The sequence below is a fragment of the Sorex fumeus genome, unplaced genomic scaffold (assembly GCF_029834395.1).
Source record: "Sorex fumeus unplaced genomic scaffold, SorFum_2.1 ptg000002l, whole genome shotgun sequence".
NCBI lineage: Eukaryota > Metazoa > Chordata > Mammalia > Eulipotyphla > Soricidae > Sorex > Sorex fumeus.
The window spans coordinates 5,518,403-5,545,130 of NW_026606059.1; the positions used below are offsets into that span (position 1 = coordinate 5,518,403).

At 44.2% G+C, this 26,728-nt stretch overlaps 1 protein-coding gene across 1 annotated transcript in view; it reads left to right on the plus strand.

The window, feature by feature from the left end:
• The window catches only part of XKR4 (XK related 4), a 393,897-nt gene that overhangs the window by 237,163 nt on the left and 130,006 nt on the right, over nucleotides 1-26,728 (plus strand). The window contains 1 exon segment of the mRNA XM_056109320.1: nucleotides 9,577-9,776. Within this exon segment, the coding sequence (XP_055965295.1) occupies nucleotides 9,577-9,776 (200 nt within the window).

Sequence of the window (26,728 nt, forward strand, 5' to 3'; positions counted from 1 at the left end):
GAGGACAGTACTTGTTGTCTTTCCGGGTTCTGTTCTCTGGAGAATTCCTTGCAAGTCAGGGACTTATTAATTGCATGATAGTCAAGAGGAAGTTTAGTACTAGCTCACTCATACAGGAAACAGATACAGGCTTTTAGCAGTTCTTCATGAGACATCCAAGTCTGAGAGTTTCTCACCAGCGATACCACTGGCGCCAACATCTAATCAAAGTAAACACCTTTCTCACTTGAAGTTCGCCATTCATCTCCAGCTTCTGGATGGAAAGACATGGGCGTGGTCACAGGCCAGAAAGGAAGTTAGCTTAGAAAGGATAAAGTTAATGCTTAATAGAAGAGTCCTCTACCCACCGCCCCAGCTTCTCACCTGCCCTACTTCCTTAGGTTTTCCAGAAAGTTCAAAAATATTTTTAATGCAAGCCCAAGTCCCCTCTTCTCAAAATGGCCAGTGACTTTCCATCAGGAAAGGTAAAGGTAAAGGTAAAGGCCCTCCCGTTGATCATTGATTTGCTCGAGCAGGCCCAGTAACGTCTCCATTGGAGACTTTGTTGTTACTGTGTCTGGCATATTGAATACTCTTGGTAGCTTGCCGGGCTCTCCGAGAGGGGCGGAGGAATCAAACTCGGGTAGGCCGACCCCGACCCTTCAGGAAAATAATATAAAATTACTCTTGTCATCTATTCTTTGGATACATGAGATAGCATGAATTGAATGTCTTTTAATCATCAGAAACTGTGCCAAAACTGAGACTATAAAATAAATAACATCCCTCTTTTTTTTTTTTTTGGAGTGCATGTTATTTGATCTGAAAAACTCTCAGCTACCAAAATAATGTTATTTTAGTACCAAATAAATAAGCAATATTGAAGAACCAAAATGTTATTTTTTTCTCCTGTTCAAGTATGAGTAATGATCCTTGGAGGGCAAATAGTGGAATGGCTATTTCTACCCAGGAGTGAAGAATGTGTGGGCGAGAGGTGATACTTTAATCTTATGAAATAGTAGAAATTTGAAGGTCTAAGTGGAATGGAGAGACATTCCGCACAGATGAACCACAAGAATAACTGTGAGTGCAAAGAAACACAGAGTTGCCTGTTCAATACGGCAGGACATGGGCAGGGGTGTAAAAAACTAAACACGTGGAAGGTTGTATGTTTGCGGGCTCTCTGGACAGCACTGTCTCACCGCCCGAGTTCAGTGCTCTAGAGTTGCTGTGTGTGGCCTGTATCGGGAGGGCTGTTGGCCAAGGACAGACGAAGGAAAAGATGAGAGCCAGACTGGTTGGTCTTAGTTGCGGTTTATTCCAATCTTCCCATCATTTCTCTCCTAGGCTCCCTCGCTCTCTCACCTCTCTCCAGCTCTCTTGTCTCTCCAACTCCCCTGCATTCTGGGCTCACACTCCACTCAGTCAGGTAGCAAAATCAACATAAGAGAGCCCTTCCTGAGGGCCCACCTAAAAGGGATGGATTCTAAAGCCCTTCCTGGCTGCCCTAGGCAAAATACCTCCTTAAGGTGTTTTTCTCTTTTCCTCAGTCCAATCAACTATCAACTATTTCTGAGGCTATGCAGGAAGGACAGAACAGTGTTATCCTACACAGGGCCAGGGAGGATGAGACCCAGGGTGTGGTTAGAAAAGACAGACCAAAAGCCTTGCATGCGCTTGCATGGTCTGAGCTTACGGCATCTTTTAGAAAGTGGGGAGTCACTGAAATATCAGGTGGGAGAGTTCAGAGTAATGAAGCAATGGACAGGAAGAATGTATTGGCATTGAAAGTTGGTTAGTGGTAAGAAATATTAGTAATCCTTAATTCTAGCAAATCAGGAGACGGGACTGTGGAAGGAAAATTCAGAAAGCGTTTTGCATGTGCTCGTTCTCAAATGCCTGCAAGAAATCTAGAAAATACGTGGGCTTATGGTAGAACAGGTGGACATACAGGTGTGAATACCAGGGTAGAGTGGGTGAGGATGCAGATTTGGAAATCACTAAGCAGGGGAAGAAAATTTACAGGAAAAACAAGGTCAGACTTTGACAGAAGAGTGTGATTAGTTGAATTTCTCTTCCCCCAAAGGCATCACCTTTTACTGCTGATGGTGACCTTTATTGAAAACAAACCAAAGAAAGGGTCTTTGTAAACGATTTAGTTAAGATGAATTTACTAGGATGAGTCCTAATCCAGTATGACTGTGTGTTTATAAGAAGGGAAATTTGAACACTGAAATGGGTATGCACAGATGAAAGATGTCATAAGAGGAGGAAAGCAGAGCCTGAAGTGATGCAGTGACAATCCAAGAAATGCCAGAGAAATGGCAGGAAACTTCCAGAAGCTGGGAAGAGGAAATGCAAAAGGCACTCTCACAGCCCCAGAAGAAACTGCCCTGTGGTCCCTCGATCGTGGCTCGATCATGGACTTCAAGCCTCCAGAGCTGAAAGGAAAGTTCTGCTATTTGTCCTACCAGTTTGCGATACTTGAGAAAGCAGTGCTCGGAAACCAATGCAGAGCAGGGACCTTGCATGAAAAAGTAATCCTCTTTAATGATTGAATGAAACTGTCAGCGCAAAAGTAAGTTTTCCTTCAAAGCAAAAGAAAAAAAGAAGGAAAAGAATGAGCTAATGAAAAGGCAAGGAAAACTATTCAGAAAAGACATCTGCGCTCCCATGTTCATTGAAACACTATCCACAATAGCCAAGATCGGGATATTGAAACTGTGGTATATGGACACAATGGGATACGACGGGGCTATAAGAAAAGACAAAACCATGAGATTATCTGCTGGATGGGTCTTAAGAATATGATGCTGAGTGAAACCCATCAGGAGAGTGACAGACACAGAATGATCCCCCTCACATGGGATATAAAGAAATACAGTAAGGTGGTGGAGAATGGGCACTGGTGGAGGGAGGGCTTTTCAATCGTTGTATGACTGAAACATAATCATGAAAGTCTGTAAGTCTGTAATTGTATCTCACAGTGATTCATTAAAAAAAAAAGTATAGTAAGGGACTAACACATGCCCAAAGGCAACTGGACTGGAGAACTGGCTTATGGAACTGTGTTTATGGGACTATGGGCGGCATGCTGGAGGTGGACATGCGAGGGGTAGGGGGATGTGTGAAGGCAGGCAGACGTTCTGATAGAGGGTGTGTCATATACAGGAAACCCCATTGTTAACAGTATTGTAAATAACAATGCCTCAAATTGAGAAGTACTTTTTTTTTTAAAAAAAAAAAGGGGGAAAGTATGAATTGCATAATTGCAAATTGTAGCTGAGGAATGGAGCGGGTAGAGCGTCTGCCTTGCACGCGGCCAACGTGGCCGACCCGAGTTCGATTCCTCCGCCCCTCTCGGAGAGCCCGGCAAACTACCGAGAGTATCTCGCCTGCACGGCAGAGCCTGGCAAGCTCCCCGTGACGTATTCGATATGCCAGACACAGTAACAACAAAGTCTCCAATGGAGACGTTACTGGGCCCGCTCGAGCAAATGGACGATCAACAGGAGGGCCTTTTACCTTTTAATCTGATTGTGAGGATCCCATTCACCTTCCCCGCAGCAAACTTCAGGGTCCTGTGGAATTGTGGATTCCATTTTTATATTTTATGTCTGCAAATAACTTTTTTTCTGGGGACAGAGAGAGAGAGAGAGAGAGAGAATATGCAAGGAGCAGAGTACTTACCTTGCATGTGGCCAATTCTGTTCAATCCCCAGCACCACATAGGGGTCCCTTGGGAACCTCCAGAAATGATTCCTGAGCACAAAGCCAGGCCGAACCCCTAAGGTCTGCTAATCACTGTCACTGTCCTCCCGTTGTTCATCGATTTGTTTGAGCGGGCCCAGTAACATCTCCATTGTGACACTTGTTACTGTGTTTAGCATAGCGAATACGTCACAGGTAGTTAGGACTGCTAATATGGACAAAAAAAGAAAAGGAAAAAATAGTGGTTTTTTTTTCTATAAACTTGATAGTACTGACAGAGTAATTTTAATTAAAGTTAATTTTTACCTTAGGCACTATGATTTACATACAATCTTGTTAACAATAGGATTTTAAGTATACCCCATCCACTGATGTTAGACTCCCTGCACCAAAGGCCCCTCCCAAACCCCTTTCATAAACTTTTCTTAATTAATCACTGTATTGGGACCGAATGTTTACAAAAGTGTTGGCATGTAACCTGAGGACCGCATAGATTTAAATCTACCAAGTCCTATTGAGTCGTCAGATCACAATTGAAGATTCATGCATAAAACATGATTAAAAACTCAACTTCCCCGTATGACGAACAAGGTTCAATTAATGGCAGCTTATATAAAATCTTGGTGGTATCAGGAAGAAGCAGATGGAAGGTCTTGTGAAGATAAGTGCCTCTGAAGGCCCAAAAGACACTCACTACACAGTGCACTGGGCCGGCCTCAGAGGAACCAGGGAGACTGGAAGGTGGTTCTTCAGGGGAGTTCAAAGGGAGCCTGATGCTCTTGAAGCACTCCAGTGACTAACACACTGAAAACTCTTCAAAGACAAGGCTTCAAACTGAGTAGTCTTCTGGGGAAAGGTTTCAAATTGAGCAGGACCAGAAACACGAAGAAATAGAAAAGGAGACACAGATTAAAAGGAAGTGACACAGAGACAGCTGATCTCCAAAAGTGAACAAGTTTTGATCAATTCTGTGTGGAAACGGAAACCTCCTGAGTTATCCTAGCCCACTCACCCCTCCTAGAGGATGTGAAAGCTAAATTAATAAGTTTAAGTCTTACCAACAGGAAACAAATCACGGTTCTTCTATGGAAAATGAAGTAAGAAAACACAAGTAGTCGTCAAGGCACAGCAGGAAAACTCCTGTATACTTAACACAAAAACCACAAGCAAATATTTCAAAGGAAATGAAGAAAAGAGGAATTATGAAAGCTAAAAAGAACATATAAATTGGGGCCCAAGGAGATGTCTCAGAGGACTAGAACACAAGCTTTGCATGTGGATGCCTTGGGTTTGATTCTATATATCCAGAATATCAGCGGGAAAGATCCTCAACCACAGAATGGATATGAACAAAAAGAAAAAGAAATGAAAAGAAAGAAAGAAAAAGAAAACTAAAGAGAGAAAACAAGGAAGGAAAGAAGAAAGAAAGGATAGGAAGGAAGGAAGGAAGGAAGGAAGGAAGGAAGGAAGGAAGGAAGGAAGGAAGGGAAAGAAAAAAGAAAGAAAAAAGAAAGATTATGGAATAGAATTGAACTAAATCTAAATCAAAAACAGAAAAATAATTGGGGGAGGATCGCAGCCACATCCAGTGGTGCTCTGGGCATTCTTCTGGCTCTTTGGTGAGGAGTCACTCCTGGCAGTTCTCTGGGTACCATATAGGGTACTGGGGTCAGCCGCTTGCAAGCAAAGTGCCCTAAAAGCTGTACTATCTTTCTGTCTTAAAAATAATTTTTTTGTGTGTGTTGCACCCAGCGATGCTCAGGGGTTACTCCTGGCTTTTGCACTCAGGAATCACTCCTGGCAGTGCTTGGGGAACCATATGGGATGCTGGGAATCAAACCTGGGTCGGCCACATGCAAGGCAAACACCCTACCCACTGTGCTATTTTTCCAGCCCCCCAAAATAAATATTTTCAAGAAAGATTATTGAACCTAACATAGAAACCTAATTTCTTTAAAAAATGAGCTCAAAAATAAAAACTTAAGCAAAAAAGTAAACTATTCAAACACACTATTTGAAAATATGTAGCAGTTGTAAAAAAAAAAAAAAAGTACTGTAGCACTGTCACTGTTTTCCATTGTTCATCAATTTGCTCGAGTGAGCACCAGTAACATCTCTATTGTGAGACTTGTTACCATTTTTGGCATATAGAATAAATCATGGAGAGCTTGCCAGGCTCTGCTGTGCGGGCTGGATACTCTTTGTAGCTTGCTGGGCTCTCTGAGAGGGATGGAGGAATCGAACCCTGGTTGACCGCATGCAAGGCAAATGCCCTACCTGCTGTGCTACTAGAAAATATTAAGATCGAGAGTATTCAAGGAGCATGTAGATAAGAAGATGAAAGGACTAGAGGAAGAGTACAGTGGGGAGGGCATTTGCTTTGCAAGTGGTCAACCCAGATTCACTCCCCGGCATCCTGTACGGTCCCCGGAGCCCCACCAGGAGCCATCCCTGAATGCAGAGCCACTAGCAAGACCTGATACAGCCAGGTGTGGAGGAAAAAACAAAAATTAGAAAATGTGGATGCAACAAATATAAATAAAAAACTCAAAGGGAAAAAAATACCTCTCCCCTCTCTCTCTCTCTCTCTCTCTCTCTCTCTCTATATATATATATATATATATATATATATACACACACACATACATATATATATAGCTACACATACATATATTTTAAATGCTACAATTCAAAAATACTGAATTTAAAGGTATTAAAATGAAGTGAATAATGAAGAAGCAGAGATATTTCTAAGAAACATTATACAGAATGACCAATATCAAGATCTGTTCTAACACATTTTATGCTCTTTGAAATGAAGCAGAATATTTTTTGGCCACTAAAGCAAAAACAGCAAGAAGATCTTGAGAGAAAGACTGTCAGTTTTCCAGATTTTCCATGAAAATAATTTATGCTTATGAGCAACAAAGCATTATATTTAATATATCCAAATAAGTTTAAGATCTCCAGTTATGCATGAATATCCATGAATTATATAACCATCCAAACAGACCAGTGAGAATATACCCAACTTTCTGCATTTCCTTGATGGTTGCTACCATCCTTGCGATCTCAGAATTTTTTCATTAGCCTAATGCAGACCTTTCACATACCCTAGAATTTGGCAGGAATCTGTAACAAAATGGTGCATGTCAAACCAGGAATTTAGCGCAAATGGCAGAATGTATGCCTTGCATGTATGAGGCCTTGAATTCTAGCTCTGACATACCCACAAAACACACGTGTCATGTAGAGTTCACTTGGGAAAAGGAACCTTTTCCCCATCAGGGAAAAGGTTGAATTCCACTTACTGTTATAAATATGCAAAAATTCAGAGACTGTCATTCTTGTGTACCTTTGAGTGATCTGCTTTAGAAGAAGTTTCAGGGAAGCCAGTATACTGTGGAGATGCTGAAATAGGCTACAGCAGTATTCTAATTGATAAAAAAGGTGACAGCTCTAATACTATTTCACAACTTCTAATAAATGGGTGAGTCTAGGAGATAATTAATGAATGATGGTATCATTAAAGAGGATAACTGTTGGTGAATAATATACCTCCTCAGGATAGTATACACCATCACTTTCTCCAAGCACTGTAGCACTGTCCTCCCGTTGTTCATCAGTTTGCTCGAGCAGGCCCAGTAACATCTCCATTTTTTGAGATTTGTTGTTACTGTGTTTGGCATATTGAATACGTCACGGGTAGCTTGCCAGGCTTTGCCGTGCAGGCGAGATACTCTCGACAGCTTGCCAGGCTCTCTGAGAGGGGCAGAGGAATCGAACCTGGCTCGGCTAGGCCGGGCTGTGCGCAAGGCAAATGTCCTACCTCTGTGCTATCGCTCCAGCCCATTGACTCTCATTAAAATCTCAACACTACTCAATTGTAAAAAGCACAAAACAGATTAATAATACCATGCAAATAGACAATCAAAAATATGCAGAAACAAAGAATAATAAAAAGGGAATCTATGGTGCATTAAAAGTTATGAAGATATCAAATTATCTTCAAACAGATCTTATTTGGATTATATTTCAAACAAGCTTATAAAATGGTGATAACAGGAAATAGGAAATCTTAGACTTTTATAAGAAGCTAATGCAAATCAAAACAGCAATGAGATATCATTTTACACCACAGAGACTGGCGGACATACAAAAGAACAAAAGCAACCAGTGTTGGCGTGGATGTGGGGAGAAAGGGGCTCTCCTTCATTGTTGGTGGGAATGCCAACTGGTTCAGCCTTTTTGGAAAACAATATGGACATTCCTCAAAAACCTAGAAATTGAGCTCCCATTTGACCCAGCAATACCTCTTCTAGGAATATACCTGGAGGTCCCAAAACACACAGCAGAAACACCATCTGCACTCTTATGTTCATTGCATCACTACTCACCATAGCCAGAATCTGGAAATAACCTGAGTGCCCGAGAACAGATGACTGGTTAAAGAAACTATGGTACATCTACAGAATTGAATACTGTGCAGTTGTTAGGAAAAATAAAGCCATTGAATTTTCCTATAAAACAAATTTACCTATAAATGGATGAGCATGGAGAGTATCATGCTGAGTGAAATGAGTCAGGAGAAGAGGGGCCGACAGAGAATAACTGCATTCATTTGTGGCATGTAAAAAATATATAGTAGAAGATGAATGTCCACACCAAGGAAAACAGGGGCTGGTAGGAGAGGTCAATGGTTAGAATCAACCACAAGTGTGTCTAAGGCGGAGGGTAGGTGAGATAGAGAATAGACCAGGATGACCATAATAGCTGGGAATGATCACACTGGACAAGAACTGAGTGTTAAAAAGTAGGTCAAGGAATATTCCTGACAAACTTTTAGTATCTGTATTGCAAACCACAATACCCCAAAGAGGGGTGGGGAGAGAGAGAGAGAGAGAGAGAGCGAGAGAGAGAGAGAGAGAGAGAGAGAGAAGAGAAAGAGACAGAGACAGAGACAGAGACAGAGAGAAGGATGGTTGTTAGAACACTGTATGACTGAAACTTAATCATGAACAGCTTTGTAAGGGTCTGTCTCCCAGTGATTCAGTTCAAACATTTTTAAAGTGAAGTTAGCCTTATTTGTGTTTTAAAGGCATTGCATTTATGTTTGTGGATTATTTTATTAAAATATTTATAGATTAAATAATATGATGCCAGGGATTTGCTTCAAAATAAACCAATGGGAGTTTGTAAATGGAAGCATAATTAGAAAAGATTGGCAATTATTGATAATAGCTTAATCTGAGTGAAAGGTAAATTCAATTTTGAATAGGTTTAGAATTTTCACTAATAAAATGACTTTGAAAGCTATCGTGAGGGTTTATAAATGCAGACATGTTAGTATTTCACAGTTGCATTGTACCATCTTCACACTTGCATTGAGCCATCTCAACAATAGTGAGTACCTTGAGAAATTGAGTAGACAGGGGATGCACTGATGATCAAAGAAACAAGTCTTTCCCAATGCTAGAGTTTCCAAACATATTGTGACTCAACCTCATACCGAGAATGAGGACACCGTGACTTTTCCAAGTGAAGATTTAAGGGGAGGGGTAGCATTGTAGTACTGTCCTCCCGTTGTTCATCCATTTGCTCGAGCGGGCCCAGTAACGTCTCCTTCGTTGTTAACTGTGTACTGGCGAGATACTCTCGGTCGCTTGCCAGGCTCTCCAGTAGTTATAGTTGAGCTCTGAAACGTAAGGCAGAAGCCATTTGGGTGCTAGCTTCGTGTGTGTATGTGTGTGTGTGTGTGTGTGTGTGTGTGTGTGTGTGTGCGTGCGCGCTTTTAGGAGGCAGCTTTCAGAGAGAGAACGAGCTCTGGTCTTTGAATTCTAAATCATGACTCATCCTGTTCTTGTTTTTTTGTCCTCTTCTCTCCAGATACTTCCACACCATCTACTTAGGTATTCGGAGTCGCCAGAGTGGGGAGAATGAGCGCTGGAGGTTCTACTGGAAGATGGTGTATGAGTACGCGGACGTGAGTATGCTGCACTTGCTCGCCACCTTTCTGGAGAGTGCGCCCCAGCTGGTGCTTCAGCTCTGCATCATCGTGCAGACTCATAGCTTACTGGCCCTCCAAGGTAAGGGCTCGCAAGTGGGCTTCCAAATTCGGGGAACGCGCGGCCGGCTACCTTGGTCATAATCCCATAATCCGGAGACCCCTTCTAAGACCCTTGGTTGCTAACCATCTCCTCTGTGCGTGTGTGTGTGTGTGTGCTCTTTGACACATGCTCTATGAATGGTGCGTGTGTTCTTCACCATCACTTGTCATGACTAATGCATGCAAAGATGATCCCCATTTTGCCCTCCCACTGCCTTCCGAATGGGAAGAATTATTGTTTCTTTGGTTCCTTTTATATTTTTTTGGAGTTTTTGTTTGTGGGGGAGGAGGCAGCACCCACAAATGATGCTCAGAAGGCTTTAAGGGCTCTAGCCTGCTCCTGTGTGTGTGTGTGTGTGCGTGTGTGTGTGCGCTCTTTGACACATGCTCTATGAATGGTGCGTGTGTTCTTCACCATCACTTGTCATGACTAATGCATGCAAAGATGATCCCCATTTTGCCCTCCTGCTGCCTTCCGAATGGGAAGAATTGTTGTTTCTTTGGTTCCTTCTTGTATTTTTTTTCAGAGGTTTTGTTTGTGGGGGAGGAGACAGCACCCACAAATGGTGCTCAGAAGGCTTCAAGGGCTCCAGCCAAGGTGTTCACAAACCTGGCTGGTGGTTCAGTGCCTGGGCCCAGCATGTGGGTTGGGGATAACCCGGGGTCACATCCGGTGGTGTTCAGGGGCCTTCCAGGCTCATTCAGGCCATGTTCTGTGGGACCATCTGGTGCTGGATCAAACTGAGTGCAACCACATTCCTTCCAAGTATGATCCTGTACTCTCTCTCCAACCCCAGGGGAAAAAGTCTTTATCATTATATTTGAGCAATGTAGTTATAGAATCAACCGAAGTGTTCCTTTTTTGTGTAATCATTTCCAAATTTTTGAAAAGATGAACCTTAATGTGTATCCTCTCTCTCTTTTTTGCTCTTTATTATTACACAATATGTATAAAATTATTATCTACTGTAGAGCCATACATGTAATTTGGCTATTAGGTGACTCCTACCATTTCCTTTAGATATTAATAATGACAATGAAAGAGGGAGTCTTGGAGAGAGCTAACGTGGTGGAACACATACCTAGCCTGTGGGAGGCCCTGAGTTTGATCTCCAACAGTATGGTGGTCCCTGAGCAGCACTGACCACCAGGTCTGAGAGCACTGACCACCAGATATGAGCAGCAAACCACTAGACCCACTGAAGTCCCAAGATTCATCGACTCCCTCCACCTCAAACCTCGCTAGTAGCTGCCCCTATGGAAAGAGTTAATGAAAATAGAGTCATTCTCTTCATTTTTGAAAGATCACATGAGAAAAATGTTATGTAAAATATATTTTAATATAGACATGAAGTTTCATAATATAAATATGAGCAGATGAATGTATTTGTGTTTGACCATCTGATTTGCTAATTGCATCAGTGGAGGAAATTCTCATCAGTGTAAAGCTATGCATAATAGAGCTTGGAGTTTCCTCAGCACTTGCTGTGGTCTTTACTGGATACAGAAGGATTAGACAGGTCAGGGGGTCTGTCAGTAAACAACAGGTAGATGATGAGGTAGCATTTGTGGGAGATTGTCCTGTTGGTTTGTCAGTGTTGTCATGAAGCAGATTCTGTGAACTGGTTTGCACATGGCCATCTGCTCCTTTTTTTCCCTCTCAGCAGAGTCCTGCTCTGAGTTCCTTGTGCAAAGGCCTGGCTATCCTCCATGGCCTTACTCTAGCTGTGACATGATTTCAATGAACCTCTTCAGTATGCTCATACTCTGGAAAGAGGCGTGGTGCCTTACACTGCTCGCCTCAGTTGTGGGGACAGGGCGGAGACTGATCAGGGAAGGATAGAGCATGTGCTGTGCCTAGTGACCTCTTTAGTTAGCGATTCTTCACTAACTCCAGCTCCTTGCTACAATCACTTTGCTCCAAGAACTTGGAGAGTCAATAAAATACCTATGGTGTGATTCCCAAAAGTTCGGGAAAAAAAAATGGAAGTGGGATATTTTCGGATCACAGATCATCCTGTTATTCGTCAATTGCCTCGAGCAGGCCCCAGGAACGTCTCCTTCATCCTGGCCCTGAGGTTATATTCAAGGCTCTTTAGGAGAATGAGACCCATCATTGTTACTGGTATTTGGCATATTGGGTACGCCACAGGGAGTTTGCCAGACTCTGCCGTGTGGGCAGGCTACATTCGGTAGCCTGCCAGTTTGTCAAACTAGGAATGAGATGTCATAATAAGATGTTGCGCGGTTCCGGGAGCTGGTTTTTATAGTCTCAGAGTCTTGGCCGCTGATGGGATTACACGGCGCCAGGGGGCGAGTTGGTGGGGATGACCCACGCCTACTGGAATTTGGAGGATCTGAGTGGAGGATGCTCAACTCCAATCCGCGTAGGCTTGGAGATCTCGGCCCTGGAACCCACGTGGCTTTGTCCCTCTGTCGGTACCTTCAGGTGTGCGGAGAGTGGTCTCAGTGGGATATTTTAACAAAAAAAAAAAAAGAAAAGTCTAAAGAAATCCATCCTAATTCACTTAATCACTTAACTTCCCGTTAGTCATCGATTTGCTCAAGCGGGTGCCAGTAACGTCTCCATTTGTCCCTGTCGCGTGCTAGTGTAGCCCAATGGCATCTGTTAGCTCTGGGATCGTTCATGATCTTCACGAAGAAATCTGACCATCTGGTATGTGGGCAGCCACGTGGTCTTTTGACATCCCATGGAATCCAGTCAGTAACAGCTCTAGTCCAGCGGTTGTCTTTAAATCTCATTACATGACCAGCCCATCTGATTTTTGACACCTTGGCAAATGAGACAGCGTCCCTGATTCTTGATCGTCGACGGATGTCGGAACTCCGGATTTTTTCTCTCATTTGAGTGAAACGTGATATTCCAAGCATAGCTCTTTCTATTCTTCTTTGGGAGACCTGAATAGTGTTCTCATCTTGTTTGCGTAGGGCCCAGGTCTCTGAGGCATATGTTAATGCAGGAAGAACAGTGGAATCAAAGAGATGTGCCCAGAGCCGGAGGTTCTTCGTCCTCTTAGCTATTTCTTCGACGCTCTTGAAGGCGTTCCAAGCCTCTCTCTTCCTCCTGTGCAGCTCGGGTGCCAGGTCATTTGTCATGTTGACTTCTCAACCTAGGTACACATAGCTGTTGCATTCGGAGATGGTCGTTCCATTGAGAGCAAATGGGGCATCAGGAACGAGGCTGTTTCTCATAAACATTGTCTTCGCAAGATTCAGCTGTAGTCCTACCTTTCCACACTCACGGTCAAAGTCGGCCAGCATTTGTGCCGCTTGACTGATGTTTGGTGTTATTAAAACAATGTCATCAGCAAAGCGGAGGTGGTGTAGTTGCCGACCATCTATCTTCACTCCCATTCCTTCCCATTCCAGTTGTCGCATGATGTTCTCGAGGGTGGCACTGAAGAGTTTCAGCGAAATGGTATCACTCTGCTGAACCCCTCTCTTGACATCAACGATCACTTCTTTGTAGAATGGTGAGATCCTGGTAGTGAATCTGCAATACAGCTCAAGGAGGATCTTGATGTATTGGGCTTAAATGCCCTGATTGGCTAGGGTTTCAATGACCGCTTCCATCTCAACAGAATCAAAGGCCTTCTTTAAATCAATGAACGTTAAACAGAGCAGCATCTTGAACTCCCGAGAAACCTCAATGAGTTTGATTATTGTATGGATATGGTCGATGCTGCTGAATCCTTTGCGGAACCCGGCTTGCTCGCATGGTTGTCCTTCATCTAGTGTTCTGCCAATCCTATTTAGGATGACTCGAGTGAACAATTTGTAGATGACAGGCAATAGGCAGATCGGGCGATAGTTGCCAATGTCATGGATGTCTCCCTTCTTGAACAGTAGTACGGTCCTGCTGGTTTTCCATTGGGACGGAACCTTGCATTCAGACAGGTAGCGTGTGAAGAGCCGAGCCAGTGTATTGATGAGTACTGATGGCAGGTTCTTCAGGTGTTCAGGTCTGACCTTGTCTGGGTCGGGTGCTGTTTGTTTCTTTACCGACGAAATGGCGTGTCAGATTTCGGAAGGGAGAACGTTGGGAATGACATATCCATCCTGTGGAATTTGGTATGTCGGCAAGTGGTCATGGCTATCAAAGAGATTTGAGTAGAAGTCATGGATAATCTTCTCCATTGCCGTTCTGGAGGATGTGATGGATCCATCAGGACATCGGAGGGCAGTCATCTTGGTCTTGTAGTTGGCGAAGGACAGGCGGGCGTAACGAATACTTTTCCCGGCTTCTGCCGCATCTACCAGTACTTCTGCTCTTCTCTCTTTGAGGTCTTCCTTGATCACATCTCTGCACTGCTTTGTGAGCTCAGACGTTAGCTTGCGGTTGCCTGAGGCATGCGCCAAACCACGCTGGCGAATTAGCTCAAGAATTTTCCAAGACAGGCATTTTTTTTTGTGGCTATCTCTCTCTTGGCGTTCCTCACACATTCATGGAGGTGCTGAACCAGTCGATCGTATTCCTCCTCAATGTTGTCAACAATGGCATCTTCCCATGTTGCCGCAATGGTGCTAAAGAGTTCCCAGTTGGTGGTTGTTCTGGGAGTTCTCTTTTTGAACTTTGCAGCCCTTTCTCCCCGCTCTGTGAAGTAGAATTTTGCACGAAGGAGACGGTGGTCCGATGCCATTCGAAATTTTGGGACAACAGCGACATCGGTCAGGCAAAACTGTCGATTGAATGTGATGTGGTCTATTTCATTGTGGAATCGTCCACTGGGAGACTCCCATGTCCAATGTTTAGATTCTGCCTTCTGGAACTGTGAGTTACCATGGATGGTCTTGGGCGACATGATGAACTCAGACAGTCTCTCACCTTCTTCGTTCCAGGCCATGCATCCCGATGTGAAGTTCTTCAGCTGATCTTCTCGGTTCTATCTTGGCATTAAAATCACCCACAATGATCTTGTAGAAGGTGTGGTCTTCTTTATAGAACTTCTACAGCTCCATGTAGAACTTCTCGATTTCTCTTTCATCATAATGAGATGTTGGTGCTTAGACAACGAAGATAGAAACTGCAGGCAGTGAGCCACATCTATTCAAATGTAAACGTCTGATTCGGGTTGTTAGGCATTCGAATGAATCAATGCTCTTGGCCAAGTTTGTGTTGACAAGGACGCCGACGCCTCCGACACCTCTTTTATTGCATGTTCCGAGGAACAATTCTTCTCCAGTGTTGAAAATGGCATAGTGAGATTCGTGCCTTCTTGTCTCGGTCAGACCAATGATGTCGTACTTGATCATTCGCGCTTGTACCATCAGGTCCTCGATGGATGCATCTGATACTAGCGTACGTGCATTGAAAGTACAGACGATCATTTTTGTCTTCCTTCGTTGTGGCAGCCTAGTTCGGCCTTGATATTTTGTCAGCCTATCCTTTCTCATCCTTCTCAGTGCTGCCATGTCAGTGAAGCTTTCAGGGTCAGGTGAATGAGACCAGTTGTAGTTACTGGTTTTGGCATATTTAGTACACAACGGATAGCTTGCCAGGCTCTTCCGTGTGGGCGGAATACTCTCGGTAGCTTGCCAGTCTTTCCGAGAGGGATAGAGGCTTTTGGGGTGACTTCTAATCGCCCTCGTAGGTGTTACCATATTTGAACCCTATCAAATATGGTACGACAATTCCTGAAGATGGCAAAGTGGCCGCGCGGGTCCGGAAAGCGTCCTGGAGTGTGGTGACAGCTGGATAGTGGAGGTAGTGTCCATCCTAATTATTTTTTTTTAAATTTTTATTAGTGAGACACCATGAGGTACAATTGTAGACTTATAAATTTTTGTGCTTGGGTTTCAATTATACCATGGTCAAATACCCATCCCTCCACCAGTGCCCATTTCCCACCACCACGGATCCCAGTATCCCTCCCACCCCCATCCCCCCCTCACCCCACCCTGCCTCTGTGGCAGGGTATTTCCTTTCATTCTCTCTCTCCTATTGGGTGTTGTGGTTTGCAAAAGAGGCAATGGGTGACAATCATGTTTGGTCTAGAGTCTACTTTCAGCATGCTTCTCCCATCCTAATTATTTGTGGTTGGCCAGGGTTCCTGGTTGGTTAGCAGAGAGTTGCGCCTGCAGGGGTGTCGGCCAGGTTGCTTCCCTGCCTTCCTGCCTGAAGCTGTGCATGTGACTTTATTTCTCTGTTTCATGGTTTTGCAGATGTCAAGATCACACTCTAAACTAGGTCCTCACCCAACGCCATAGCAACTCTGTGTTACTTTTGCATCCAAAAAATTCCCAGTAAGCTTCTAGGGTCAGATAGAGGCTTGAGAAAATAACCTGCAGATAGTGATCCATATGAAATTGGAAGACAGAACTGAAATAACCTCTGTTGAGAAATCTGGCATTCATCTCTGTCACAGCTTCTCCGGCCCTTAGAATAGAATGGAATTGAGAATGCTCTGAAAAAGGAAAACCCAAGCATGGTTGTGGAGGGGTGCAAGTCGGAGTTGTGGCTCCAGTAGTATACACTAGTGTTCTAAGATGAGGAAGAGTTGGAGAAGTTTTTGTCCGGAAGAGTACCCATCCCTCCACCAGTGCCCTCAAGGAAAAGGAATAATAAGAGAAATATAAGAAAGTGAGATCCCCTTTGCACTGTGAGAATTTCATGTCTAAATTTTAGAGGGCAAAAATATAGCCAAAAGGCAATTCTCAGCCTTTGTCCAGTGATAGGAATCAAAAGGTTTTTTTCTTGTTGTTCTATCCTGATTCCCAGCGTCCCTGCTTCTCTGCAAAGTCTAATGGGTTAACATGAGGCTTATTATGAACTGTGGGAGCCAGCCTGCATCCGGGGCCAAAGCAAGTCTTACCTGTCAAAATCAGAAGTATCAGGATATCATGTTCTCTGACTCTCTGGAATGATCTAGAAGAGCTTGGACGAAAGATCACCAAAGCCAGGCAAGAACGATAGGACAGCAAGGACAGCGTTTCCCTTGCATGTGGTTCCCCAGGTTCAATCCCTAAAATTCCATACGATACCCTGAGCCCACCAGGAGCAATGCCTGAACATAGAGCCAGGAATAAGCCCTGAGCATTGCCAGGTGAGGACCTCAAATGAAACAATACAAAAAAGATGAATAAAAGGTTATTCATTCACCATACCACGAGGAATAATTCCCAGGTATTTATCTTATTTTTTTCATTTGTTTTTCAAAAGGATGGAGCTCACAGATAGTGAGGATGTGGAGGGCTGTGGTCAGTGACACTTTGCCAGCAAGTCCAGACAGTTGTGTGATGAGCTGATGCAGTTCTCCCTGGTCCAAGAGGCTCCCGATCCCATCTTAGAGGTGCTGGGGGAGCCTTATGGTACCAGGGACTGAACTTAGAGCCTTGAGTTGGCAAGGTGGGCATTCTTGACTCCCTGAATGACTTCCCTTGCCCAGATCTTACTGCTTTTTATCAAAAGAGGTGGACAGAAACTTGCGTTAAAAAACCCGAGTGGAGAGAACTGAAAGCCAACAAAAGCTCCAGCAAATGAAGATGGGTCCAGCAATATTATCTTAATCCCTTTTCACTTTGATGACACCCAGCAGAGAGATGACCCTACTTGCCAGTGAACCAGCTTATAAATTAAATTGATAGGAATTACAACAGAACTTCGCCCCTTATTTAGCAAAATAAGATGAAAGAACCTAGTCAAACAAATATTTTCATGCCTCTTCATGACAAAGGCAAAAAAAAAAAAAGATTGTGACTAATATGAGAAAATAACAAATGTTTGAATACAATAAATCATGAAATATATATCAACAGCTCTGAATTCAAAATATGTAAGGGTTCTTATTTAGCAGGTAAAGAGTGGTCCTAAAGCTGAGTCATTTCCATCTATAATGTCTAAAATTAATATATTTAGGTCAGGAAGATTGTTGCTTTTTTTAAACTCATTTTTAACCATCTACTCCTCTTGAAGGAAAAGTCTCTTAAAAACAGAAGCCAAATACAAAATCTAGCATTCTGAAGCAGATGCTCAAATCTCTGTTCTCTTTCTGGAAGTTAATTTAGCCCTAAAACTCCTTTCTCGATCTTCCTGTCTTATTGAGTGACTGAGCCAGGTAGCCCTTTGTTCTGGAGGCCAACAGACTTGGAACAGAAGTGGCCGGTAAAGCATCATTGCTTCTCAGTCTGTCCAGGAAGGACTGTTAGTCCCCCATCCTCAGACAGGAATTAGAACAGATGGAACCTGGAGTAGGAACATCCCATTATTTTCAAGTGCTGCTGTCACCTAGGACACAGCTGCTGTTCTACTGGACTGGAAGTTTCCCCAGAAACATCTCTCCAGTGTAAGAAATGCTCAAGGGGGCTGGAGCGATAGCACAGCGGGTAGGGCATTTGCCTTGCACACGGCCAAACCGGGTTCGGTTCCCAGCATTCCATATGGTCCCCCAAGCACCGCCAGGGGTAATTCCTGAGTGCAGAGCCAGGAGTAACCCCTGAGCATCGCCGGGTATGACCCAAAAAGGCAAAAACAAAATGCTCAAGGTGGCCCAGCTGCCTGCTCGGACCAAAGGTGGTACTTCGTTTCTGTGATACCATATAAGACAATAATGTGACCTGTGCTTAGAGATTTTCTCAATCACCCTTATCCTGGATTTCAGATAAATTCTCATTGCCTCTAAGGGCACTGAGGCTGGGGGCAGAGGGAGGAAGAGCACTGTAAGCAGAGAGGGGGGATCTAATGGAGCCTCTGTCACTCTCTTGACATTGAGTTCAGTGTCAAGGACATTAGGGTGTGGCCCGAGAGCTGTCAATCTTTGTGAGCAGCTTCTCAAACCTGCCTAGTTCTTTGGATTCCATCTGAATGATGCAAGCAGCAGTCGAAGGTTCATGCTCTGCTTTCACGGACATAAGTTGAAGTAATTTGGGTGATCCTGGGAATCCTTTAAATGAACAGACTGGGCTCAGGGGTCTCTAAAGTCTCGTAGCTTTGACACTGTCATCCTTTGAACATTGTTCTTTTGGTTTTGTTATGTATGATTGGGTTTTCTTTTGGTTTGTTGGTTTCTTTGGTTTGGGGGCCACACCCAGAAGTGCCTAAGGCTTACTCTTGGCTCTGGACTCAGGGATGACTCGTGACAGGTTCAGGTGTCCATATAGAGGGTACCAGAGATTGAACCCCAGTTGGCCGAAAGCCAGGCAAACGCCTGCTGTACTGTCACTCCAGCAAGCGGAGCTTCGGACTCCGGCCAGAACTTCCATGTTGTCAGAGACAGTCCTGATTCACCCACAGAAGTGGGTCCACAGGCCTTTCCAGAAGCAGCAAGGCCCGACCCTAGGGTCCGTGTAGTCAGCAAACCTGAGCTACAGAGTGGTCTGAGACCCCGGGGCAGGCCACAGACAGTGGTTCCCCCAATGGGTGCCAGGACATTGCTGCTGGCATACAGAAATGTGGCTTCCTCCTGAGCAACACTGCAAGGCACACGAAAGCTTGGGCCTCCACTCGCTGTGAGTATGTGCCAGCCCGGGAACCCAGGCGCCTCCAGTGCTCCAAGTGACTCCCTGTCTTCACTTCTAGCTTCCCATTGCAAGTCACGATTGGGAAATATCAATTTGCCCCATCAGTCGACCCAGTTATGAAGTAGGAAGTGAGTTTCCGGCCTTCCCGTGGGCCACAAGCCCAGAAACGCTTGGTGGGGCAGGGAGCAAAGGCCACTTTGATTCTGGTCTTTTTTCAGGTCCCCAATCACCATGCGTCGTACCCTTTGTCAACATTTTGTCCCGTCTTCTTTATGAGAATGAGAGATAAAGAGGGGCCATAAGAAATTTTGAAATGTTCTATTCCTGCTCTGTATCCCTGGAGGCTATTGGAAAAGTAAGAGGTGAGGGATCCCTTCGTTGCACTCCTGGCTGTGTGAGGGCAGGAAATCTCAGGCTAACTTAGCATTACCGGGGGCCAGGCAGTGGGTTTCAGAGCTGTCAAAGTCTGAAAGAGAAATCAGATAGATACAACAGCATTTTTTTTAAAAAAATGATATTTTAAGCCCTGGAGGGAAACAATAAAAAACTCTCCCTGGGCAAAGGAGGGCAGAGTGTGAAGGAAAAAAGAGAAAACAGTGACTGGTGTATTAGCATTTGTTCCTTTTGAATTCTGATGCGAAACTGCTTTGTCTTCTGGGCCCTGCACTATTTAAGACTTATTATTATTATTATTATTATTATTATTATTATTATTATTATTGACGACCCACCGTGAGATACAATTACAAAGCTTTCATGATTGAGTTTCAGTCATATGATCGAGCACCCATCCCTCCACCAGTGCACATTTTCCACCACCAATGGCCCCAGTATCCCTCCCGCTACCCCCACCCCATCCCACCACCTGCCTCTATGCCCGGCACCTTCCTTCTTACTCTCTCTGTCCTTTTGGGCATTATGGTTTGCAACACAGATACTGAGAGACCATTATGCTTGGTCCTTTGTCTACTTTCAGCACACATCTCCCATCCCGAGTGATCCCTCCAACCGTCACTGACTTCGTGATCCCTCCTCTATCTCTATCCCAGCTGCCTTCTCCCCCAGCTCCTGAGGCAGGCTGCCAACCGTGGAGCGATCCTCCTCCTAGCTCTTGTCTCTACTGTCCTCCTTGGGTGTTAGTATTATGACATTTTCTTCCTAACTCTTTTTATCCACAGACTGTGTCTTCATGTTGGGGTCAAGCTCTGCCTGGCTGACCAGTTAGGGCTTCATGGTTTCCTTCCTTGCAGCAGCTGTGGCATAGGACCAAGGAGATTTCGTGCAGAGGGCATCCAACTGGTTGGCTGCATGCAAGGCTGGCACCTTGATCCCTGCAAGGTCTCGGGGGTCCAGGGTTTAAAGGCTAGATCACGTTCTTCAAGCACTTGCTTGTTTCTTCACACCAGATGGTTTCGTTCAGCTGACTTCTGTTCTCCTAACATGACCCGGAGCTGTTTGGTTGTCTGTTCTGCAGCTGAACACATAACAAGAGTCATTTCCATTTCTGAAGCATGACTATTTTAACAGGTGAATGAGACCAGTTGTAGTTACTGGTTGTAGTTACTAGTTGTTACGTTACTGGCGCCCGCTCGAGCAAATCGACGACTAACGGGAAGTTAAGTGATTAAGTGATTAAGTGACTATTTTAACATCGTTGTCATTGTGACCATGTAGTTTAGTTCAAGAGCATAATAATGGAAGAAACAAGAGTCAGAAAGGAGAGTTGTTTCTCTGAAATCCATGGTTATAACTTTGGAGCAAGGAAAGTGCCGGCCACAGAGATGGGCTGGGGGATTGGGGGGAGGGTGGCAGGAGAGAAACTGGGGATATAGGTGATGGGAAATGTACACTGGGGAAGGGATGGATGGGAGTTGGAACACCATATGACTAAAACCTAACCCTGAATGGCTATGTAACTGTGTGGCTCACAGTGGTTCAAGACATCAATCAATCAACCAGTCAATAAAAACTGCTTCTTAAAAAATGCATGGGGTCAGAGCGAGGAGATGCCTTCATTATTACTTTATCTTTGGGCCACCCCTTGTGGTGCTCAGGGCTTATTCTACGCTCCTGGAACTCCTGGGGCCATGTGAGGAATCCAACCCAAGTCAGTTGTTGCAAGGCGAACACCCTACCTTCTGCACTATCTCTCCAGCCCGAGAGGCTGCTTTCCTGAGTGCCAGGGCCCCCCGATGTCCCTGCATGGGGCCCTGGCAGGTACTTGTACCATACAGCAACACCATGAGGCCTGAGGCTGCGTCTCCGTCTCGCGCCCACCAGCATCGAGTCTCAGAGAGATCTGTAAGCATATTTCTGCAGTGTCCCTCGGACTCTCTGGGCTGCTTGGTGCCCTCTCTGATCTCTGGCTGATTTTTTTTCTATTTCTAATGCTGTATCAATTAGGGCACAGCCCACAGTGAGGATGGAAGAATATTCTGAGCATTTCGATCCACTTTGAATGCCCAGGATAGGGTTGAAAGCAGGGAACTCCTTAGATGTGTGCAGGCTGGGAGGGAGTGCAGTTGCTGCTGAACGGAGAGACTAATTGAGAGAGCAGCTCAGGGCCTGCAGGTGGCTGGGGGGCTATGGTGAGGCTCTTGCCTTGCACGTGGTGGTCCCAGTCTGCCCCCCAGTACTGCACATGGTCTCCTGAGCGCTGCTGGGAGCAATGTCGGAGCACTCAGCCTGGAGGGCCTTGCAGCACTCCTGGGTGTGCCCTGCCCCTTCATGCATCCCTAAAGGAGCATCTGCAAAGTCAACTGCATGCCAGGCGAGCATCCTCCCTGCTGGACTACCCAGGACCTTTTCCCTGAATCCGGCTTCTAAAGTGACCTCCCGGCTTCCCTCATTTCCCCGTGGATGGAGGCACTCACTTCTCCACACACCTCATCTCATTCTTCCAAACTTCTTAAGCAGCCGGTGCATGAAACTCTCCGCTTTTCCCCTCCTGCTTTATCAGATGTACCTTCCCGTGGGCTCATGGAATGATGAACGATCCTCATCTTAAGCATGAAAAATATTTTCCCATACCACTTAGCGCCCTGTTCCTTTCTTACACTTCACACGCTGAGTCCTTCTCTATCCGTTTCTATTGTTTTAAGCATTGCTTTTTAAGTGTAACTCACTTACCGAACATTACATTATTCTAAGAAACTACTCCTGGTCTCCCCAAAAGTACCCCAGCACGCATCACTGCTCTATTTGTCTCTGTCCTCACAACATGATAACTCTCCTGAGTCAATTCATTTTGCTCATTTGTGAATGGAATCAATCTTACTGTGTGTCTGTGGATGTGTGGCTTCTGGGTTCTCTTGACAATAGGGTTGTGGAATGTAGTTCTACTCGACTATGACTTATTCATCTTCATTACTTGGTACGAATTCAGTGTCATATTAAACCTCAGTTTATTTAATCTACTGCTATTGTAGATGGATACTTGGTTTGCTTTCATTTTGGGGGTATTACAAAGTATTTTTTAAAATGGCAATTTCAACCTACAGACCTCCAAGAGCACATGTGTTTATTGAAATTACACCCAAATATCTCCCAATTTTGGCATTGCCATTTTAATCCTGACTATGAATCACATCTCCGTGTGCTATTAACTTGAATTTCCTGATAACTCTCAAATGAAAAATTATCCTTGATTCCTCTTTTCCTTTATAGCCTTACTTAATCCATCAGCCAGTTCACTCTGCTCTGCTTTCAAAGTGCATCCCAGGTACGGTCACTTCTGTGACCTTCATGGTAACACCCTGCTCCTGCCCCTGCCCAGTTGACTGGTCCTGTCTTCTTGCCTCCTCTGCACAGCCTGTTTGCCGGGATCAGCCTCTGCCATTGTGGAAGATCCTTTAATAACCCTCTTTCACTCTCTACAGTGACCCCTCATTACAACAGAAATAAGGACCACATTTCTAAAAAAAAAATCACCGCGAGATAGTTATAAAGCTTTCCATTTTGAGTTTCATTCATACAGTGATTGAACACCCATCCCTCCACCATTTAAAAAATACTTTGTAATACCCCCAAAATGAAAGCAAACCAAGTATCCATCTACAATAGCAGTACACTAAATAAACTGAGGTTTAATCTGACACTGAATTTGTACTAAGTAATGAAGATGAATAAGTCATAGCTGAGTAGAACTACATTCCACAACCATATTGTCAAGAGAATCTAGAAGACACACATCCACAGACACACAGTAATATTGATTCCATTCACAAATGAGCAGAACGAATTGACTCAGCAGAGTTATCAAGTTGTGAGGACAGAGTTTCAGTCATACAGTGATCGAACACCCATCCCTCCACCAGTGCACATTCCCCACCACCAGTGTCCCCAGTATCCCCCCATTTTCTCACCCTCCCCCTGCCTCCAGGACAGACAATGTTCCCCATACTCTCTCTCTACTTTTGGGCATTATGGTTTGCAATACAGATATTGAGAGGCCATCACATTTTTGTTTTTGTTTTTGTTTTTTACATATCTAGCTTTATATTTTAAGATAAAGAATCCATTTTTTAAAAGTCTCATCTTGTCTATGACATTTTGGCTTCAATGTACAATCTTGGAAGTACAATGAAAGTTGCTGAGTATTTTGCACGGGCAAAAGACTGGTACTCAGGTAAACTCACAAGGACAAAGCCAGGATTTGAGAGGAGTGAGAAGAATATTTCTTTTTTTAAAAAATTTTATTAGTGATACATCATGAGGTACAGTTGTAGACTTACAAATTTTTGTGCTTGGGTTTCAGTTATACAGTGATGGAGTACCCATCCTTCCACCAGTGCCAATTTTCCACCATCATGGATCCCAGTATCCCTCCCACCCCCTATCCCCCCCCCCCCCATCCCACCCCGCCTCTGTGGCAGGGCATTCCCTTTTGTTCTCTCTCTCCTTTTGGGTGCTGTGGTTTGCAAAAGAGGAGTGAGTGGCAATCATGTCCGGTCTATAGTCTACTTTCAGCATGCTTCTCCCATCCTGGGAGGGTCCTCCCAACGGACCCTTTATTTGGTGCTCCCTTCTCTATCTGAGCTGGAGAGGCCATCACATTTGAGGACCACATTTTTGTAATGACTATGAACTGAGGCCCTGGTCTGCTCCCTCCCTTGGGATCCTTCTCCTCTTCTCTTCTTCCAGTTGCTTACCCAGCCCCCACACTGGCCTTGCATTGTTTCCCAGTGTGTTTGGGAGGCTGTGTTTGGGGGCCTCTGGGGCTATTGCTGATGGTCCCAGGTGGGGGAAGAAGATGGTAGAGGGCCACGGCATAGGCATGGAGGGTCACCCAGTAGGCCAGGGGTCCAACTCAGGCTCTTGCATATGCAAAGCATTCCTCCCAGCCCCTGAGCTGTGTCCCCAAGCAAATATTTTGGGTTCTTTTAAATGTAGATTTCTCAAACAGATTGGACAATCCAGATAGCTCGTTGAGCTCCCATGGAAAGGACTGGAGAGATAGCACAGACCTAGGGCACCTGGCCCTGTTGGAATCCTGGCACTGCACACCTCCAAGCATCACTAGGTGTAACTCTGGAGACCTGAGCACACAGCAGGGTAGGCCTGGTGGTGCCCAGCGGCACAGGGACCAAGAAGCATCCTCAGACCCATCCTCAATTCCATCCTTAGGCCCTTGCACTGAACAGTCTCCTGGCTGACTAGAATGGCTGCCTGGGCACTGCTTGGGAGCACCCCCGAAATAAGTTTCCTTCAATGGAAAAAATAATGTTATTTCATCTGAAAGAAGTTATCCACTTCCTCCACAATTTTGTATTTGTAGAACTTTTTCATATTTGAATATTCTGCACATTTGATGTCAACCTGCTGTTGAACATCACAGAGAAAGCACAACATGAGCAAAGGAGAAAATACTAGTTATCCAACGAGAAGCTATTTCACACCAATGAGAATGGTACCAACCAAAAAACATCTGGCATCAATCTGTGTTGGCAGGGATGGCGGGATGGCGTGGTGTGTGGGGGTGGGGAGTCTCTAACCACTGCTGGTGGGAATGTTATCTGGTCCAAGCCCTTTAGAAAACAATATGGATCGTTCTCAAGCAAGTAAGAAAAATGTTGCCACATGGTTTCACTTCTTGCTATATACCCCTAAGACACAAAAACATCCATTCAAAATGACATATGCACACTGTTACTCAGTAGCATTTGGCACAAGAGCTAGGATATGGAATCGACCTAGGTGTCCAATGACAGGTTAGTGGATTATGAAAGCATGGTATATACATACAATGGAATACTATGCAGCTTCGAGAAGTAATAAAATTGTGCAGTTCACGGCAACTTGTTTGGGAGTGAAGGATATCATGTTAAGCGAGTTAAATCAGAAGAACAAGGACAAATACTAGATAATATCACTTACTTGTGATATATCAAATAACAGGACAAGAGAATGCAAGGTATCAAAGGGGAGGTACCTATTATATTACCCATAACCCTAGATTATAGTAAGGAAAAAGATAAGGAAGAAGCACATGGGAAGTATCAGTGTCAGGGGCTAGTAGCCTCGGACACATAGGAAGTATAGAAATGTGGGATATATATATATTTATATATGTAAATATATAAATATATTTCCATAGAGCTAACAACACTGAAAGCAAGTGACAAAAACTACAATAACCAAGCTTAAACATGTTTCCGTTAAAGAGGCAGGTTGGAGGGTGGAAGAGTATCTGGGGACATTGGTGCAGGGAAGTTGATACTAGTGGCCGAATTGGTGTTAGAAAATTGTTTGCTTAAAATTCTATTATGAACAACTTTGTAAGTCATAGCACCTTAATAAAAAAAAGAAAACAGCAACCATCCCGTCCCACCACTTGGAAAGGATAAATATCCTATCACTGAGAAATAATCAGGGATCACAATTTGTTTCATCCTTATTGATTTCTTTCATGTGTATTATTCCATTAGAATAGAATTAAGATATATATATATATGCTGTTTTGCTTATGCCAACATATGCATTATCTTTCTCTCCAGATTTACCCATAGAGCAGCAAATTGCTTGATTTTACCTTTGCTCGTAGCCAAGCAGTATTCCATTGGGTATATAGACCACTGTTTCTCTATCCACTCATCTGTGCTTTGACACTTGGGAAAGAGCTCTTACCAGTGCCCGTTCAAATATGAAGGGCTTTATGCCAACAAGTGGCTTAATTTCTTCCCTTGTTATCTCATTGTATCAACCTTTATATGGTTTATAAGATCTGTTCTATTAAGTAGCACCAGTTCGCTACTGATGAAATCAATTTTTAACATGAGCTTCATTCAGCTCTTGATTTGAACTCAAATTATGAGACAAGCAAACCATATAAAAGAGCACAGGATAGTTATTTCTGTTGGGGAGGTGGGGGACCCCCAAGTGGTGGTTGGGATGCCCCTAGTCTCACCTGTCAATCCCTGCCCACCTACTGATGCTTGTGGAACCTCATGACGCTGA